Source organism: Tenrec ecaudatus, chromosome 14 (assembly GCF_050624435.1).
Source record: "Tenrec ecaudatus isolate mTenEca1 chromosome 14, mTenEca1.hap1, whole genome shotgun sequence".
In the NCBI taxonomy this organism is placed as follows: Eukaryota; Metazoa; Chordata; class Mammalia; order Afrosoricida; family Tenrecidae; genus Tenrec; species Tenrec ecaudatus.
This window is the reverse complement of record NC_134543.1, coordinates 96,871,296-96,891,445: the sequence shown is the minus strand read 5'-3', so window position 1 is coordinate 96,891,445 and position 20,150 is coordinate 96,871,296. Positions and strand designations below refer to the sequence as shown.

The 20,150-nt window shown below is 42.7% G+C and overlaps 1 protein-coding gene across 1 annotated transcript in view; it reads left to right on the top strand.

Moving 5' to 3' along the window:
• The window catches only part of FSIP1 (fibrous sheath interacting protein 1), a 214,249-nt gene that overhangs the window by 33,197 nt on the left and 160,902 nt on the right, over positions 1-20,150 (top strand). The window contains exon 6 of the mRNA XM_075531244.1: positions 18,266-18,370. Within this exon, the coding sequence (XP_075387359.1) occupies positions 18,266-18,370 (105 nt within the window). The remainder of the gene's footprint in view (positions 1-18,265; positions 18,371-20,150) is intronic.

The window sequence follows — 20,150 nt, the reverse complement described above, 5'->3', positions numbered from 1 at the left end:
AGGAAGCATTTAGGAACTAGAGGAAAGTTGTTTGTTTCATTGTTGCTACATAGTATCCTGACTGACTCATCTCCCCGAGACCCTTCTGTAAGGGGATGTCCAGTGGCCTACAAATGGACTTTGTGTCTCCACTCTGCACTCCCCCACCCTCATTCACAATGATAAGATTTTTTGTTCTTTGATGCCTGATACCTGATCCCTTAAACACCTTGTGATCGCACAAGCTGATGTGCTTCTTCCATGTGGGCTTTGTTGCTTCTGAGCTAGATGGCCGCTTGTTTACCTTCAAGCCTTTAAGACCCGAGACACTATATCTTTTGATAGCTGGGCACCATCAGCTTTCTTCACCACATTTGCTTATGCACCCATTTGTCTTCAGCGATCGTATCAGGGAGGTGAGCACAAAATTATATGATGTTTTGTTTTTTGATGCCTGATAACTGATCCCTTTGGCACCTCCTGATCATGAAAGGCAAGATTCTTTAGAGAATAGCTGGTACGTACTGGTGCTAGCTGATCAGCTTCTGTTTACTCCTCAAGGCATCTCGCCCATTACAATTTATATTTTCTCCTGTCATTTTGCAGGGCTTCATTATGGTCCTCCTAATTCCCAATCTGTGGTAGTTACATAATCCGTTGTCAATTTGAGAGGATTAAGATTGAAGGGGTGGAGTTTAGCTTGTCAATCAGGTCCCAGCTTGATGACCTCATTTGGAGGTGCTAATAATGTAAACAGCTCATTGGAGGTGGGACACATGCTCACTCCCTAGGAGACACTGCAACTGACAACATATATGGAGTTACACTAGAGCTCTGGAGCTGAAGAAGCCACATGGAGACCCTAGCCAGAGCTGAAATGCCACTACTGCCACTGGATCCACAAGACTTCCCACCCACTGACCTGTGATCATCCTGCATTCAGCATTATTGCATGTGTTTTGTGAGTCTGAAGAAGAATTTATACTTTGGTATCGGACATATGGGCTAATGCCGGAATTAAGGACTTGATCTGGACTGGGCTGGAATGGTTTCTCAATATTCAATTGCTCTTGTATATGTAGCTCTTTCTTATACACATATGAGTGTCTATGAATTTGTTTCTCTAGTCTACCCAGACTAACACACAATCTTAGTGGCATGTGTTCAGTTTGAATCCTTGCCTGACATCTGTTACATCTGTAGTCCCATTGTTATTTGCCATTTGATTCCTGCTGGTTCTCCTCTTTTCCCCTTGCCTCTTTCCACTCCTGCTTCCCTGTGCTGAGACCGACTCCTTCGGGATGTTTTCTCTAACATGGCTAGCACCCACTCAGTCTTCTAACGTAGGAACTCAGGGACTCTCCTGAGCTCTTTCCTCAATATTCATTCAATATTCATTCATTCTTTTCTCCTGAGGAACAGCTCTTTAAATAATGATCTGCTTTGCTTTTTCTGTATCTGATTTACTTATCACCCCATTACCAATGGTTTGAGCCATTGGTGTTATTTTCCTTTTGGGGTATTTGAATAGTTTGGAGGCTGGTCATTGTGACTCACAGAAAGTGTCATTGTTTTGTCCCATCAGTGTATTCATGAGCTATTTCTATACAACAATTTACCCCAGTCATTGCAGCTTACAGTACTAAATATTTAGGACCTCAGTTTTTGGATCAGGAATCTAGGACTGCCTCGCTGGTGGTTCTGATTCAGAAATAAGATTGTGTGAAGCCATTGGCCAGGGTGGAGTCACTGGAAGGGGCACTTGGAGTTGGAGAATCTGCTCCCAAGGCTCACTCACAAAGTTGTTGGCAGACCTTGGATCCTTGCTGCCTACTGGCTGGAGATCTTAATTTCTGCTTCTCCTAAGTCATGGAATGCTGAGTGTCCCCACAGCATGGCAGCTGGCTTCCTTTAGAGCATATAGTAGGCACTCAGCAAACAGCTGTTTTTCTTTTTTAAAAAAAATATTTTATTAGGGGCTCATACAACTCTTATCACAATCCATGCATATACATACATCAATTGTATAAAGCACATCTGTACATTCTTTGCCCCAATCATTTTCTTTTTTTTTACATTTTATTAGTGGCTCATACAACTCTTATCACAATCCACACATATACATACATCAATTGTATAAAGCACATCCGTACATTCTTTGCCCTAATCTCTCTCAAAGCATTTGCTCTCCACTTAAGCCCTCTGCATCATGTCCTCTTTTTTTTCCCCTCCCTCCCTGCTCCCCACTAGCTGTTTTTCTTTCAAAGATTTCTAAGCATCATCAACAGGAATATGACAGGTCTCTACCTTTAAAAAAATAATATTGGGGGCTGTACAGCTCTTATCACAATCCATTCGTCCATCCATTTTGTGAAGCACATTTGTACATAAGTTGCCATCATCATTTTCAAAAAATTTTCTTTCTACTTGAGCCCTTGGTATTGGTTCATTTTCCCCTCCTTCCCCTCATGAATTTTCCCCTCCCCTCCCCTCCCCTCCCCTCATGAATCCTTGATAATTTATAAATTATTATTATTTCTATATGTCATATTGGATATGTCTCTTTTTATATAACCTCTCATCAACCAGAGGCTTTTTCATAAGCTTCATACATTTATTATGGGTACATAAGTTTTTTACTTTGCTTATCCATAGGCTTATTATTACTAGTTGTATCCTGATTAGCATTTATTCAGCCTATTTTAATGGGTTATTAATTTTATAGAGAAGAACCAGTTCACAGAAAATTTGTTTTCTATGTTCGCAACTCACTAAATTATTTTACGATTTCAAATTATGTCTAGGCATCTATCACCTGGAAATAATCTTAATTTTGAGTCTTTTGCATTAATTATTCTTATTTCGAGAAATCGAAGCACCTAGTGTTGAAATGTATTCAACACAAGGGGGCATGAAAAATGGAGCTAAAGGAACAACAAGCTTTTCCCGCAAACAGTTTTGAAATCTTCTCGTACATTTCAGTATCTACTTAAATTTTCACTTGGTTTTTATTTCATGGCTAGCTTATTTAAGACTTCTAAATTTATAGATTTTGTGTACTAAATAAGCTTGTTATTTATAGTTTGAGTCTTCTTGCTGATAGGAGATAGTTTTAAACATTTATTGTTAATTTAATAGACTGAATTTAATTCAGAAGTTTTGCGTCTTTAGTAGTGAGATCAGCTGTGTGTGCCTTGTGTGTGTGTGTGTGTGTGCGTGTGCGTGTATGTGGGGTATTCAGGGCAATGTGGGGTGGGATGGTGATGGAGTGTATGTCCACTTTGTTTGGCAATGCTAACTTTATTAGAATGAATGAGGGTGGAGACTCATTTAGTGCTACGCTTTGGAATAGTTTATGGGGATTGTCTGTTCCCTAAAAGTTGGAAAGATTTCACTGGAAAAGCCATCTGGTTCAAAGCGTGCTTTTGTAGGCAGTTCTCTCACTCCGAGCTTCTTTACTATTTGCTGTTCCAGTTCAGCCGATGTTGGCAATCCATGCATTGAGTCCATGACAAGCATCCCTTTCTCTGAGATTTAACTTTATCCGAGGTAACATGTTGCATTGCATTCTTCCTGCAGTGGTTGCCCTTATGCTTGAGACAACACTTTCTGATTTCTAATTTGATTTGGATTTTCTCTCTCTCTGAAAAAGGGCAGTTCTTGAAAGTAAACTTTTAGTGTAATTTTAAATACACAGAAAAATGACAAAGTTGGCACAGGGATTTTTCCCTCCCCACCTTCAGATTCTCACTCTTACTCACATGGGCACTTTTGTTACCTGATATGGAGAAAGCATTATTACCGTGGACTGCCTGCCACATGAGCCAACAAATCTGCCTGGGAAGAAGTCCCTCCTTAGAGGCAAGGACCGTGTGGCTTCGTCTCCCGTAGTTTGAACCTGTCAGGAGAGACCGGTCCCTGGGAAGCACATCACGCTTGGTCAAGTAGAGGGCAGCAAAGAGGAGGAAGAGCTTCAGTAGGATGGACTGACCTCCTGGCTGCAGGATGGGCTTACATGGCGACAGTGGAGAGGACGACACCTAACAACAACGCAATCCCTGCTAGGGAAATGAAGACGTCCCGGTTTTTGTCTGCATCCTTTGTCTGTCTCAAGAGCCCCTTCAGGATGCCAGCTGACAGTTTGCTGCTGGGTCTTCTTCCGTTCCTCGGACCTACGGCAGCTATTTAGACTTTCCTTCTTTCTGAAGACCTGGACAGTTTTCTTCAGTCAAGTATTTTACATTTCAAAACACTGTTACATTAATTATGAATTGGGTGAAGGTTTACTGAGCAGGTCAATTTTCAATTCAGTCATTCACACACATTTTGTTCCTTGTTATTGTTGATAGTCTCCATCATTGTAACATCATCTGTCCCACTTCTTCCCCGTGTCTCCTGTTTCCAGTCTTCTTTTGACCCCCTCACCCTGCTGAATTTGACCATTGGGGAAATGCTGCCTTCTTGATCCCAAATAGCTGATTATTCTAAAGTGTACCTACCTCTCTTATATTATTATTGTTTCCCTTGTAGACCTGTCTACTGCTTGGCTGAAAATTGAGCCATGGGGGCGAGTTTAGTTCCAGGCCTGCAGGTTGACTCAGGACCATGGTATCTGGAATTCCACCAATATATCTGTCTAGTAAGCCTTGACCTTGGCAGTTCTGAGGACAGCTCAGGTATCTTGAGGAATGCCTCACACTTGGAATTTGTCTGATGTTTTTTTCTTCTTTCCATAATCCAACTGGGCTATGTGTTCTTGAGAGGAAGACCACAGAGAAAAAGTGCCCCTTCATTCCATCAGATCAGGGCTCTGTACTATTAATGTGATTATCGTTGTTGTTAGTAACCTTGGTCACTTGGCTGAGCTAGTGCAGGTTCAGGACCATAAAGTAACTCCATCTGAGAAAATGTCAGTTTTCAGGCTGTCTTCTGTAGGGGGGCACAGCCCACATTCGGGGAGTGGGCATTAGGCTTGGTTTCCTTGAGAGCAGAGAATCTGCATCAATTACTTGTAATTCTTCCACACAGGAGTCTTGTCTATTTTACATCATGTATTTATTCACTTTTCAGTCATTTACATCAGTGTGGACTCATGGATCTTAATTTTTTATGTTATAATCAAATATGATAACTTGATGATTTCCTCACATCATTCCAGCTTTGGCCCCTGTGAGCTCAGTGTTTCTTTACATAGACCCATCAGTGCATGTTTAGAGCACTTTCTGCACCCAAAGTATGTCTGAATGGGATTTTTCTTAGCAATTGGCCTTTAATATTCATCCATATATTTTTCATTTAAAATTTTTTTGAGGATCAGTACCAAGTCATTATGAACAATTTGTACCCAATTCATAATGCAGGTACCCAAATCCTTAAATGGCATGTAGTTATTATTCTTTTTAAAATTCCAGTGACTTTCCTGCTTTACACTTGGAAACAAATTTTCCTTAAGAGGATATCAGGGATCTTCAAATGTTTGTAAGCTGTTACATCGTAAGCCCCACCAATTCACGATTAGTGTCACACACACTGCATGCTCCAATGGTCACCCTTACTCAGCACTTCGAAAGGTATTAGGAAAATGACTCCCACGACCAAAGGTGTCAACGCCTGCACCCGGTCTAACCTGAGAGCCACAATGAAGGAGTGGTTTCCAGAAACGATTCTACTAAAGCAACAGCAGAGGAGCAGAATTAGAAATGTTGAAGTCATACAAATGCATGACGGTGACTCCATATGGCCATTAAATATGTTCTGAATTAGGGATACAAAGGCCCTCTCCGCACCTCCCCAGCCACGGAACGTGATGCTGACAGCCAAGACAGTCAAAGCTCCCCCCTCTTCATCCCCAACACTCAGCAAAACTTCATGTCTTTATAAAAAGGACTTACAAAAATGGGATAAAGTGGGATTTCTTCCTTCTTTGAAAATGTTTCTAGAGCTTCTAAAAAACGTACATTTACAAAGTAGTTGATAAAAATATTTCCCTGGATTGGAGAAGAAGGGAACTAACGGGCCCTGTGATAAGACATGGGAGAGACACAATCAGCCTGGGCTTCTCTGTCTACTGCTTCCCCAGAGGCTGGACTCTCCTGGTTTTTCGTTTCTCCATATTCTTTGGGGTTCGGTGAGTGGCTTCAGCCTGTTTCCCCTGTGCTCCGTTTTCCTTGTTGCTTGCTCTATTTTTGTCTGAAGACTCATCCTTTCGTGCTGCCGTGTTTGCCTTCACCTCCACTTGTGCAGGTGCAGGTGCAGGTTTCACCGACAACCTGCTGATCCCCTCTGGGGGTCCTCCTTCGCTGGCCCTATGGCCAGGGGCTGCCCGCCCAGCTGACCTTCCTTCTGGGTATCTTGGGAGGGTGTTTGCCAGATGCCTGCTGGCTGAGGCATGCCTTTCAAGGCTGGGGTGCCTGTCCGCCACTGCTCCTCCCTCACCCATATCTTTGTGTGTCTTTTTAGCTCATTTCTTTGTATTGTTGAATCATATTTCATTCTATGAATAGACCACAGCTAATCCTCTTGAAGGATGTCTTAGTGGCTTCTAATTTTTGAGCTGCCATAAACTTGCTGTATACAAGTTTCTATGTGGATCCAAGTTTTTAAATTATTTGGGTAAATCCCTAGGAAATATGATTGCTGAATTTCGCTGCAAGACTATGTTCAGTTTCATAAGAAACTGCCAAACTTCCAAAGTAAAGTGACTGTTCTATTTTTCAATTCCACCGGCAATGAAGGAGCATTTCTGTGGCTCTAAGTCCTCCCTCCCCAGCAACTGGTGTTGCCAGGAATTTGGATTTTAGCCTTGTTAATAGGTGTGTTGTTGTTATTAGGTGCTGGAGCCGACACATAGCCACCCTGTGTGCCACGAAACAAAACACTGCCTGGTCCCGTGCCACGCCCACAAGGATTCCTGCATTTGAGTCCATTATTGTGGCCACAGTGTCAGTCCATCTCCACGCGGCCTTCTTTTCTTTTTCTTTGACCCACCGTGACGTCCTTCTCCAGGGGCTGGTTTCTCCTGGTCACCAGCCAACATGTCCAAAGTCCATGAGATCAAGTCTCACCACCCTTGCTTTTAAGGAGCATTCTGGTTGTACTTGTTCCAAGACGGATTTGCTCATTCTTTTGGAAGGCCACAGTATTTTGATTATCCTTTGATAACGTCATCATTCTAATGCTTCAGTTCTTCTCTGGCTCTCTTTATTTATTCTTCAGCCTTCATATAATCAGAAAGTTATTGAAACTACCATCGCTTGGTTCAGGTGTACCTACGTCCTAACAAGTGTACAGTGGTAGTCATCGTTCTAACGATACATGGTGTGGAACATCTTTTCGTGTGCTCCTTTGCCATGGGTTTAACAGGGAAAAAAATAAACCCAAAGAAGAAAACTAGATACATTTGGACTATGGTGTTGACAAAGAATATTGAAAGTCCCATGGACTGCCCAAAGAGCAAAGAGATCTGTTTGGGCAGAAATATAGTCAGAATGTTTTTTAGTGGCAAGGATAACAAGACTTTGTCTCATTTACCTTGGACATGGGATCAGGAGAGACCAGTCCCTGGAGGAGGACATAGTGCTTGCTAAGGTGGTGGTGGGGGGGGGGGGTAGGTGGGGGTGGAGAGGACAGTGAAATCGAGGGAGGCTCTCCACGAGATGCATTGACACAGTGGCTGCAGCCATGGGCTCAAACATCAGGACAGTTGTGAGGATGGGGCACGACCGGTGTTGTTTTGATCTGTTGTGCTCAGGGTTGCTGAGCACAACATTGAGACTGACTCGATGGTCCCTAACAACAAAAGAACATTGGAATTTTCAAGGGAAAACAGCACTGATATTCTGCATGCTCAATTCTTTTCCTTGAGTCAAGGGATGGGAAGTGGTGGATTGTTTCCTTCTAGACCCTGCGCTGCCTTGTTTCAGTGAGCAATAGTTGCCTTTGTCACTGGTTGCTCATCTCTGTCCATTTCCAGCATTCATCTAATACAATTGCTCTCAGATTCTGGCAATGGATACTTGCATTCTGTGTTTAAAAATTATAAACTGTAACTCAAATACACTGAGTTTTTTCCATATCTGAACTCAACTTTCTGATCAACACAATTTCTATTCTTGAGAAAAAAAAATTAAGGTGAATATTTCTAGTTTAAAATTTATGATAACCCCCATGGCTGGCCCCACTATGAGACATGATGCCCCTCAGTGACTAAGGGCGATACAGGGGACAGCACCGGAGACACAGTGTGGGAATTGCACCTGACCTGATCCCACCACACTGAGGAAAATCACTGGGGGAGTGCAGCGGAACAGCAAGGGAATGGAGTGGCAAGGTCCCCAGGGAATGCTGAAAGTGGACTTTGGGGCCAGGGCGTGGTGCCCCAACAGACTGGACTGGAAAACGCTCCTAAGGGCCAGCAAACGATCCCTGAACTAACTACAAGCTTTTCTCTTGTGAAAAAAAAAATTTATGATAACCCCAAGCCACCACGTCTCTGTCAGTTTGCTGTACTGTACTACTGCCTTGTGCCTTGCTGTGATATTAGAAATTATGTCTCTGGTATCTCAAGTGCCAGCAGGGTCACCCACAGGGAACACATTTCAGCAGAGCTTCCAGAGTGAGAACAGATTGTAGAGAAGAACTTAGCTGCTCACTTCAGAGGAAGTAGCCGCTGAAAATCGTATGCATAGAACCGAAACATTGTCATCTACTGGCAGTGAAGACCTATTGAATCGAAGCAGAACATTGCCAGAGACAGTGCCAGAGGCTGGACCCCGCGGGTCATAAGGCGCTCAAAATGTGACCAAGGAGGAGCTGCTTTCTCAAAGTAGAGTCCAGCCTTGGTGAGGTGCTTGGAGTCAAACCCATGGGAGTAAGGCCTTCACTTTTCATCTGTTGATGGGAGAAGAAACAGCTTCAAGAATCTGATAAGCAGACCTGGAGTGTATGAAGTATGAATCTAGAAAAATTAATAGTCATCAAAATGAAATGCAACGCAGAAAGATCAATATCCTAGGCATTAGTGAGCTGAAATGGATTGGTGTCGGCCATTTTGAAACAGAAAATCATCTGGCTTACTATGTCGTGAGTGACACATCAAGAGGAACGGTGTTGAATCAGAGAGGGCACCTCAAGATCTATCTTGGAGTACAATGCTATCTGTGATATGACTTATCTATCCACATGCAATACAACTGTGTGGTAACTACATAATCTGGTGTCAATTTGAGACTAACAGTAAAGGGGTGGGGTGTGGCGTGTCAGTCAAGTCACAGCTAAATGACTTAATTTGGAGGCGCTACAGAGATAAATAACTCACTGGAGGTGGGACACAGACACACTCCCTGGGGACATTCCTATTGACAAGCCACATGGAGACAGGCTGATGGCAGCCAGAGCCTTGGAACTGGAGGAGCCACATGGAGACCCATGCCAGTGTTGAGATGCTTCTACCACCACTGGATCCACAAGACTTTCCATCCAGTGGGCTGTGATCTTCCTGCATTTAGCATCATTGCATGGCTGTGTGAGTCTAAAGCAGAATTTATAGACTAGTATCAACATATGGGGTAATGACTTATGGGCATGATCTGGAATTTATATATTGGTATCAGACATATGGGCTAATATTGGACTTATGGACTTGATTTGGACTGGGCTGGGATGTTTTCTCAATATTTAATTGCTCTTGTATATAAAGCTCTTTCTTATACACATGAGTGTCTATGAATTCGTTTCTCTAGTCTACCCAGACTCACACAAACTATTATTTGAATTGATGCACCAATTACAAAAGCTCATGATGAAGAAATCGAATTCTACCAACATCTCAGAAATTGATCAAATGTGCAATCAAGATGCGTTGATATTTATTGGTGATAGGAATTCAAAAGTTGGAACTAAAGGAGAAGGAGCAGTAGTTGGAAAATGTGGCCTCAGTGATATTTATGAAGCTGGAAATTGAATGATAGAACTTTGCAAGACTAATGACTTCTTCATGGCAAATTCCTTATTTCAGTAACATAGATGTAAACACATGGAGTTCACCAGATAGAACACACAGAAATCAAATTGACTACATCTGTGGGAATGGAGAAGCTCAACATCAGCGGCTAAAACCGGGCCAGGGGCTGCCCATCAGTTGTTCATCTGTAAGTTCAGGATGAAGAAAGTGAGAACAAATCCATGTGAGCCAAAATATGGTCTTGAATTTCAGGTACATCTCAAGAACATACATGACTCATTGAACGCTAAATAAGAAATGCCTTGATGCGCTATGGGATGACATGAAGAAGCAAAACATCAGGAAAGAAAGAAAAGGTCCAAGTGAATGTTCAAAGAGAATATAAAACTTGCTGTGGAATGTAGAGTAGCCAAGGAAATGGGAGAAATGATGAGGTAAAAGAGTTTAACAGAAAACTTCAAAGGGCAACTTGAGAAGACAAAGTATTATCATGAAATATGCAAGACCTGGAATTCGAGAATTAAAAACAAAAATCAACATGCCTAGCACATTTCAATCTGCAAGAACTGAGGATGAAATTCAAGCCTGGAGTTGTAATATTGAAAAGTTTTATGGAAAAATTATTGAATGATGCAGAAAGCATCCAAAGAAGATGGAAAGACTATACAGAGTCACTGCACCCAAAAGAATGAGTCGATGGTCAGTCATTTCAAGAGGCAGCATATGGTCAAGAACTGGTGCTACTGACGGAAGTCCAAGCACTCCCTTGTTTGCGCCAAGAAGTTCAGAATACAGCTAGCTGGTCAACTGACTGGAAGAGAGCCATATTTTATCCATTCCAAAGAAGGGTGACCCCAAAGAGTGAAGATATTATCCAACAATACCATTGGTATCACACACAAGTAGTTTTTGCTGAAGGCAATTCAACAATGATTACAGCAGTACATGGAGATGGAGATGCCAGAGGTTCACACCAGATTCAGAGGTGGACGTGGGACAAGGGATATCATGAGTGATGTCAGATGGACCTTGGCTGAAAGCAGAAAGTACCAGAAAGATGTTTACTTATGCATTTTTGGTGATTATTCAAAGGTAGTCAACTGTGGGTGATAATAACCTGTGGATAACATTGAGAAGAATGGAAATTTCGGAACACTTTATGGTGCTCATGCAGTATCAGTACATAGATGGACCAAGAGGCAGTTGTTTGAACAGAATAGGAATAATGCATTGCTTAAAATCAGAAAAGATGTTCATCAGGGTTGTATCTTTCCACAATATTAATTGGTATGCTGAATAACTAATCAGAGAAGCTAGACTATTTGAAGAAGAACAGGACATCAGGATTAGAGGAGAGCTTTAGAACAATGTGTGATATGCAGATGACTCAACCTTGCTTTGCTGAAAATGAGGAGGACTTGAAATACTTGCTGATGAAGATCAATCTGAATTGATCTCCAATATGAATTGCAACTTAATGTCAAGAAAGCCAAAATCATCATAATTGGACCAGTAGACAATGCCATGATAAATAGAAAAGATTTGTCCATTTGAATAGAACAGTTGTTAAATAGGAAAGTTGTCAGGAATTTAATTTTGCATGGATCCTCAACCAATATCCATGGAATTAGCATCTGTAAATCAAATGTCCTATTTCCTTGGGTAAATCTGCTGCAAAAAAACCTCTTTAAATATTGGAAGACCAGGATGGTACTTTGAGAACCAAGGTACACCTGACCCAAGGCAGGGCATTTTCATCGGCTTCCTATGCATGTGAACGTTGAACAGCAAATAAAGAAGCCCCAGAGGAATCAATGCATTTGACTTATGGTGCTTCAGGAGGATATTGAAAGTACCCTGGCCCGAGGGAAGAACAAACCGACTTGTCTTGGAAGAAGTACAGTCAGGGTGCTCCTTGGAAGAAATGGATGATGAGACTTGGTCCCATGTGCTTTGGACACGCCCTCTGTCAGGAGGGACCCCTTCCTGGGAGAGGACATCATGCTTGGTAAAGTAGATCAGCTCAAAAGGATAAAACTCAAAGGGGCGGATTGACACAGTGGCTGCAACAGTGGGTTGCACCAGCGTAGTAACTGTGAGGGTGGTTTAGGACCGGCAGACCTTAGGTCTCTTCCACACAGGGGTGCCGTGAGTCGGAACCGATTGGACGGCACTGAACGACAACATGTATCAGAATTGACTCAATAGCAACTGGTTTTAATTTGGTCTCCCCCTGGAATACTCTTATTTTTTTTAATTAATTTTATTAGGGGCTCATACAACTCTTATCACAGCCATACATGCATCAGTCGTGTAAAGCACATCTGTGCCTTCATTGCCCTCATCATGCTCAAGCCACTCCTCATTTTGCCACTCCCTCCTCACTCCCCCCTCCCTCATGAACCCTAGGTAATTTATAAATTATTATTTTGTCATATCTTGCACTGTCCGACGCCTCCCGTTACCGACTTTTCTGTTGTCTGTCCCCCAGGGAGGAAGTCACATGTAGATCCTTGTAATTGGTTCCCTCTTTCCAACCCACCCTCTCTCTACCCTCCCAGTATCGCCACTCACACCACTGGTCCTGAAGGGTACATCCGCCCTGGATTCCCTGTGTTTCCAGTTCCTATCTGTACAGTGTACATCTTCTGGTCTAGACAGATTTGTAAGGTAGAATTGGGATCATGATAGTGAGGGGGGCGGGGTTGGGGGAAGGAAGCATTTAGGAACTGAAGGAAAGTTGTAAGTTTCATCATTGCTACACTGTACTCTGACTGGCTTGTCTCCTCCCCGAGACCCTTCTTTAAGGGGATGTCCAATTACCTAAAGATGGACTTTGGGTCTCCACTCTGCACTCCCCCTCATTCACAGTGATATGATTTTTTGTTCTGATAATGCCTGATACCTGATCCCTTCGACACCTCGTGACCACACAGGCTGGTTTGCTTCTTCCATGTGGGCTTTGTTGCTTCTGAGCTAGATGGCCACTTGTTTATCTTCAATCCTTTAAGACCCCAGACGCTATATCTTTTCATAGCCTGGCACCATCAGCTTTCTTCACCACATTTGCTTATTCACCTGCTTTGTCTTCAGCAATTGTGTCGGGAAGGTGGGCATCATGGAATGCCAGTTTAATGAACAAAATATTCTTACATTTAGGGAGTACTTGAATGGGGGGCCAATGTCCATCTGCTACCTTACTACTAAATCTATACATATATGCACATGGATCTATTTCTACATCCTCCTATATAAATATATTGACATATGTACATGCCTGTATTCAGACCTCTATAAGTGCCCTTTGCCTCCTAGTTCTTTCCTCTATTTCCTTTGACTTTCCTCTTGTCCCTCTATCATGCTCAGCCTTCATTTGGGTTTCAGTAATTCCTCTCAGTTACATTGCCCTTAATCATGCCCTACCATGCCTCCTACACCCTCCTCACCACCAATTTGGACATGTCCCCCCAGAACTGTCGGTCCCATTGTTTTCTCCTCCAGATTGTTCATCCCCACCTGGAACACTCTTTGTAGATAGAGTCTCCCCCAAAGTTCCAGGTGTGCACCTGGGTCAGAGCCTGTGCTGCTCTGGGTTTCCCCATGCTTTTTTGGATCTCTCGTCCACACCAGTATCACTTATGTCTGCTCTAAATTCATCACCTCTGACATCTTTCTAAGTCCTCCCTCTCTCCCTTCTTCTCTTCCCTGATGACAGCAAAGTCCTTACACACCATCCTGAAATCTTTGTCTTTCAGAGCTTATATTAAAACTTCTCTGCCTGGTCTTCGAAGCTCTGACTCGAACTATAAAGGGAGATTTATTTTTCTTTAGTTAATGTTTCTCAGGTTTGTAGAAAAAGAGGATTTAAAATGGTTTCCTCTTCATTTTTATGTCTTAGATTGAAAATGAAATTGCCATAAAAGCACAAAGAATTTCCAAATCCCCTTTACCCATATTCTGCAAATGTTCACATTTCACTAGATTGGCCTCTCTGATCTCTCTTTCTCTCTCTCTCTCTCTCTCTCTCTCTCTCTCTCTCTCTCTCTCTCTCTCTCTCTCTCTCTCTCTCCTCTTTACCATTGAGACAGTACTGCTAAAACAAAAGAAAACCTTGGGTCAAGAATTGCATTTAGCTGTCATGTCCTTTTAGTCTTTTGGCTTAAATTAGCATTTTTGAAAACTAAAGACCCATTACTTTGTGGAAAAAGACTCTTTGGGGCATGTCTGGATTTTCACATGATTAGGAATTTTTGGCAGGAATCTTACAGAAGCAATATTATGTGGTATGCAGTGCATCATACCAGAAAGTGCATGCTGACAATTTCTCCTGTTCTGGGGGCTGGGAACTTGGTTACCAGTGTAAAGCTACTATTTTTCCTTTTGTAATTAATAAGTTATACTGGAGGGAGATATTTAGTGCTAAAGCAAAAAACCAAACCCACTGCCATTGATTCTGACTGAGCCTGTAGGATCGAATAGAACCGACCTTTGTTGGTTTCTGAAGCTACTGCACGCGCTCACTCACTCACTCACTCACTCCCTCACTCACTCATTCCTCCTCCACTCACTCACTCACTCACTCACTCACTCACTCACTCCTTCACTCACTCCCTCCCTCACTCACTCACTCACTCCTCCTCCTCCACTCACTCACTCACTCCTCCACTCACTCAATCACTCCTCCACTCACTCACTCACTCCTCCACTCACTCACTCACTCCTCCACTCACTCACTCACACACTCTTATACACACTCACTCCTCCACTCACACTCACTCCTGCACTCATTCACTCATTCACTCACTCACACTCACTCATGCATTCACTCACTCACTCCTCCTCCACTCACTCACTCACTCACTCACTCCTCCACTCACTCACTCACTCCTCCACTCACTCACTCACTCCTCCACTCACTCACTCACTCACACACTCTCATACACACTCACTCCTCCACTCACTCACACTCACTCCTGCACTCATTCACTCACTCACACTCACTCATGCATTCACTCACTCCTCCTCCACTCACTCACTCACTCACTCTCACACTCACTCACTCACTCACACACTCTCACACACACTCACTCCTCCACTCACTCACACTCACTCCTGCACTCACTCATTCACTCACTCACACTCACTCCTGCACTCACTCACTCCTGCACTCACTCACACTCACTCCTGCACTCACTCATGCACTTATTCACTCACTCCTCCACTCACTCAAGCACTCACTCACTCACTAACTCCTCCACTCAGTCACTCTCTCATGCACTCACACACACACACTCCTGCACTCACTCACACGCACTCCTGCACTCACTCATTCACTCACTCACTCACTCCTGAACTCACTCACTCCTGCACTCACTCACTCACTCACACACTCACTCCTGAACTCACTCACTCAAACACTCACTCACTCATTCACTTACTCCTGCACTCACTCACTCATTCACTTACTCCTGCACTCACTCACTCATTCACTCACTCCTGAACTCACTCACTCACTCACTGCCATGAGTTGATTCCAACTCATAGTGACCCTATAGGACAGGACAGAAGTGTCTCTGGGTTTCTAAGACCATTACTCTTTATGGGAGTAGAATGCCTTGACTTTCCCCCATTATGGGAGTAGGTGGCCTCAATTTTTTCCTGCCTGGTGACTGGTTTTCATCCCTGACCTTGAAGTTAGCAGTAAAAGGCTTGCTTGCCTATCGGTGATCTGGCAGTGCTACCCAGGTTCCTTTAAAGATTAAAGGAACCTCTTATTCTTCATATGGTGATTCTTACCAGAATAAATTCTGGTGTTTACCAACTGATTATATTCTAATCCCAGCATTTCTTTTACATTAGCTTTCTTTTTAAATATGTAAGTGCTTTCTATAGAGGGTCTTGGAATTCAGAAAATGCTATCATTCTTAAGGATTTAAGCTCTTGTGTTGAATTCCTGGTTTTCAGAACTATTGTCTTTGAAATTCCAAGCTGAGTTATGTGGTCTTTGTTACAGGGGAACTGAGTACCTCCAGCTCAGGGTGGAAAGCCACAGGGTCTCAGAATTACTTTAAGCTAGGAAAAACTCTTAGCCTTAAAATGTCTGACTAGTTTTTGCTGTTAAAATTTTCAGTGGTGTAAAGCTTCAAATTTGTTATATCTTTGTAGGCATTTTAGTATAAAATTACGATTAAAAACGAGTATGGGATAAGTAACATTATCACATCAGTATATGATATTGCTTAAACAGATAATAAAATGCTGCCAAACAATTAATAGCTATCCAACTCCAAAGTTCAAAGGAACTTTAAACCTTTTTGATGCTTTTGGGTAGCATAATTCCATTCTCCTCCCTCTCCACAGCCAGAGAGTAATGTCTCTAATTTTATTAACTCATCAGAGATTGTACAAAGATTTCTTTGTAATGTCCATCCAGATGCTGCCCACATTGGGGAGCTGGAATTGATGCATGTGTATTCCATATTATGCGTTTAGCATTTTGAATTTAATGATTGTTTTTTGTTTGTTGAGAGTGAATGTCTGTCTGCTTCTCTGTCTGTATTGTCCTAGAGCAGAGGTTTTCAACCTCTGTGTCGCGATCCCTTTGGGGGAGTCGAAAGACGCTTTCACAGGGGTAGCCTGAGACATGATTTCCGGTGGTCTTAGGAACCGAGACACCGCTCCTCTATTGGTCTTCTGATGGGTTGCCCACATGCAGAGATGCCCACATGCGAGTACCCCGTGTGAAGACTTCCGTGCTACACCATACTTCAAGACGAAATTTTCCTTTCTTTGTCATTAGAAATAACTATTTCACAATATATAATTGCATATTTTTTGTGATTAATCCCTATAAATTAATTATGTTCAATATCTAACAATGAAAATATATCCTGCATATCAGATATTTACATGACGATTCATAACAGTAGCAAAATGACAGTGATGAAGTAGCTATGGCAACACTGTTATGGTTGGGGGGTCACCACACATGAGGAACTCTATTAAGGGGTCGTGCATGAGGAAGGTTGAGAACCACTGGCCTGAGGAAGGCGGTGCTTGAGCCGCTTTGCTTTCATAGGCCATGGATCTGTCACACCTTCCAGACTTGGCATGTTTCCAGATCAACAACATAGCAGTGCGGTGACCTGGCAGATTCTTTCAAGAGAAGTGTGTGTAGCAGAGTGAGAGATGAGGCTTTCTGCTTCTGTAAAGATTTACAGTCTAGGAAGCTCACACGGCTGTCCTGCTCTGTCCTAGAGGGTTGCTTATGAGACAGAATGGACTCGTTGGCAGAGAGGGTTTTTTTGGGGGGCGTGCGGTGGGGGTTAATGTTGTTGTTCTTAGCAGGTGCCATTGAGTTGGCTCCAGGTCATAATGACCTGTGCACAGTGGCACCAAACTGCCGCTCCTGCGCCAGCCTCACTGTGGTTCCTGTGCTCGGCCCGTTGTCGCTTCTGAGTCTGTCCATCCAGCTCAGTGGAGGCCTTCCTCATTTTCACCGTGCCTCTGCTTAAACTGATCTCTCCTGACATGTCCAAAGTACGTGTGACAAAGCCTCGCCATCCTCACCTCCAAGGAGCTTTCAGCTTGTACTTCTTCCCAAACAGGCTGTGTTCTTTGGGTAGCCCATGGCACCTTCAGTGTTCGTCTCCAGCAACATCATTCCGAGCCATCCATTGTCTCTGGTCTTCTGCATTCACTGTCCAATTTCGCATGGCACCTGAGGCCACAGAGACGTTCACGGCTGGGTCCGGCACACCTGAGTCCTCAGAATCACCTCTTTGCCTTTTGACACTTTAGAGAGAACACGGGCAGCAAATTTACCCATTTTTGGGAGGTAGTACGGAATAGGAAACTAAGTTTTATTTAAACACAACAAAAAGGAAAAGTGGAATTTCCCATCTTTATGAATATTAGTCACAAAGCAGGACAGTTTAACTGCTAAAGTCTCCCAACTTTTCTCTTTCCACAACGTTCTCCTCTTTTGTTGACCGATTACGTATTTGAAATCTGCACTAGCAAAGAAAAAGCACCATTATACGTACACGTTGGGATTTGGGTGCATTATCTCCGCAGAGTGAAGGTGGTGTTTTAGCACCCCCCCCCCCCGGCACTTCAGTTCTAGAGAACGGCAGCTGGATTATCTGGACTGCGCTGGTGGTTTCTGGGGCTTAGCGTGCAATGGTGATTGTCATTGACTTGAAGAGCATTGTTTTAAGAAAATCGTACGTTAGGGATTAAGGAATAATGGATTGATGTATTTTTCCAGCCATAATGTAGACAAGTTCTTATTTTTCTGTTCTGAACAACTGATTTTTTTTAAAGCAATAGATCCTTCTTGCGATGAGGATGAAGGAGCCTTCTGTCCAGTGTTTCACACTCAGATCTCTCCAGAAGAGTACAAAGACCACGAAAACCGTGCCAACCAAGGTACGTTTAACTCTGTGCGATCACAACTACATGCGTGTGTCCCAATTCTAGTACCTACATAACTATCCACAGATGAGATGATTCCCTATCTTTGAGTCCACAGGGGGTGGAAGTGAGTAATTTCCCAGCGGAGACAAAATTGGTCATGAGCTGATTATTATTGAAGCTAAGTGTCAGGGAGTCTTTGTGTCAGTCTCTCTACCCTTGGATGTGTAAATTTTTAATTGTAAAGAACTTTCAAAGCTGCTGCATGTGACGTTAGCAAAGAAGAGATTTATGTAAAGAATGACGACTGTAGGCAGCTGTGGCTGTTTCCCAAGGACAGATGCTACTGTTAGTCATTGAAAGGGAACATTAATCCCCAATCCTATATGAGTCTGATGGATCCAGCATGGGTCATGTGCCTACTTGGGTCCTGGTCCAGCCAACTCACCCCACCCAACAAGAGTGGGGGTCATGGTAGGACTGCGCCAACTCTGCTGCACCATCATCAAAGCTGGGGGATAGCTGACATTTCTCGAGACAGAATTCTGCACAGATCATGCAGTGGGGTTTGTTTCTCCATAATTTACTAAGAATGTATGTTACAGAAATTTTATTATTCCAAATGTAGACATGGTTGCATTTAATTGTAGTTATGTTGATATTTCTTAAGACTACATAAAACTGCAATGGAATGAATAGCAACTTGTGCTACGGGAAAAAATGATATGCTGTCTGTATAAGGTGCCTACTCACCAAAAATATCCCCCAAACCAACAATTCATACTTTTAACTACTGGTAGTTGATTAAAAAATACTTTTATTTAGTTGATTAAAAATAATATCCCAATTAAAAAGCATAGATTTATTTTTTTCCTAGGAACTTTTAACCTAAATTTGAGTAAAATTTCAAATCCAGAGATTGTACCCTTTTCCTAGCCAGCTGTTGTCATTAAGATTGATTCCTTACTAACTAAGTCTGCACTGGATCTTTGTTATCTAGTTATAAATAAATATAGCGGGGAACTAGCTCTCGTCCTTAAAAAAAATACATGATGTAACCTGTCAAAGAGCAGAGGTAACTTTCAAGTGCACCTTGTCTAGACTGAGGTACTGCTGGTGTGCTTTTCCGTTTGCCCTCTCAGATTCATCCCCTGAGGGGTTGCCTCCATCGGCCCTGTGAGGGCTCCTCTTTTTCTGCAGGTCGTGGAGCTTTCGTGAAGAGTTCAGATAGTCTTGTTTTAAAACCTTTAAATGTGACAAGGATGACAACACGGGATTTAACGAAGGAAATAAGAGCCCACACGTATTCTTCTTACCTGTAGCAAACATCTCATAGTTTTACTTGAACCTCTTACTGCAAAAATGAGCAACAATTAACCATCTGAGCTGGACCCTGGGGGTCATGTGCGTGGGATGCATCCATCCAGGATGTCCTTCTGAGCCCGCTGAAAAGACAGAGTCAGACAAAACGCTTGCTGTTCAGAAAGGGTGATGGCACGTGAGTGGAATGGCAGGAAAGGACTGCAGTCTTTAGAGAAATGTTTGCTTCATATAACGACTGAAACACGTCACTCTTTAGGATTCTCATAACAGCAGAGGTTCAGGCTTCATGTGTCACTGAAGTTCTTCTCATGCTTTCCCAAGGCGCCAACAGCAAGCAGTTTCATAAATAATAAGTTTTATGAGCATGTCTTGGAATGTAGAGTAGCAGTTCTCTTTTAAAAATTAAACCTCCATTTATATTAGATTTCTGGATAGGAAATTCAGAATTTATTCTGTGTGTTTTAGCTCATAT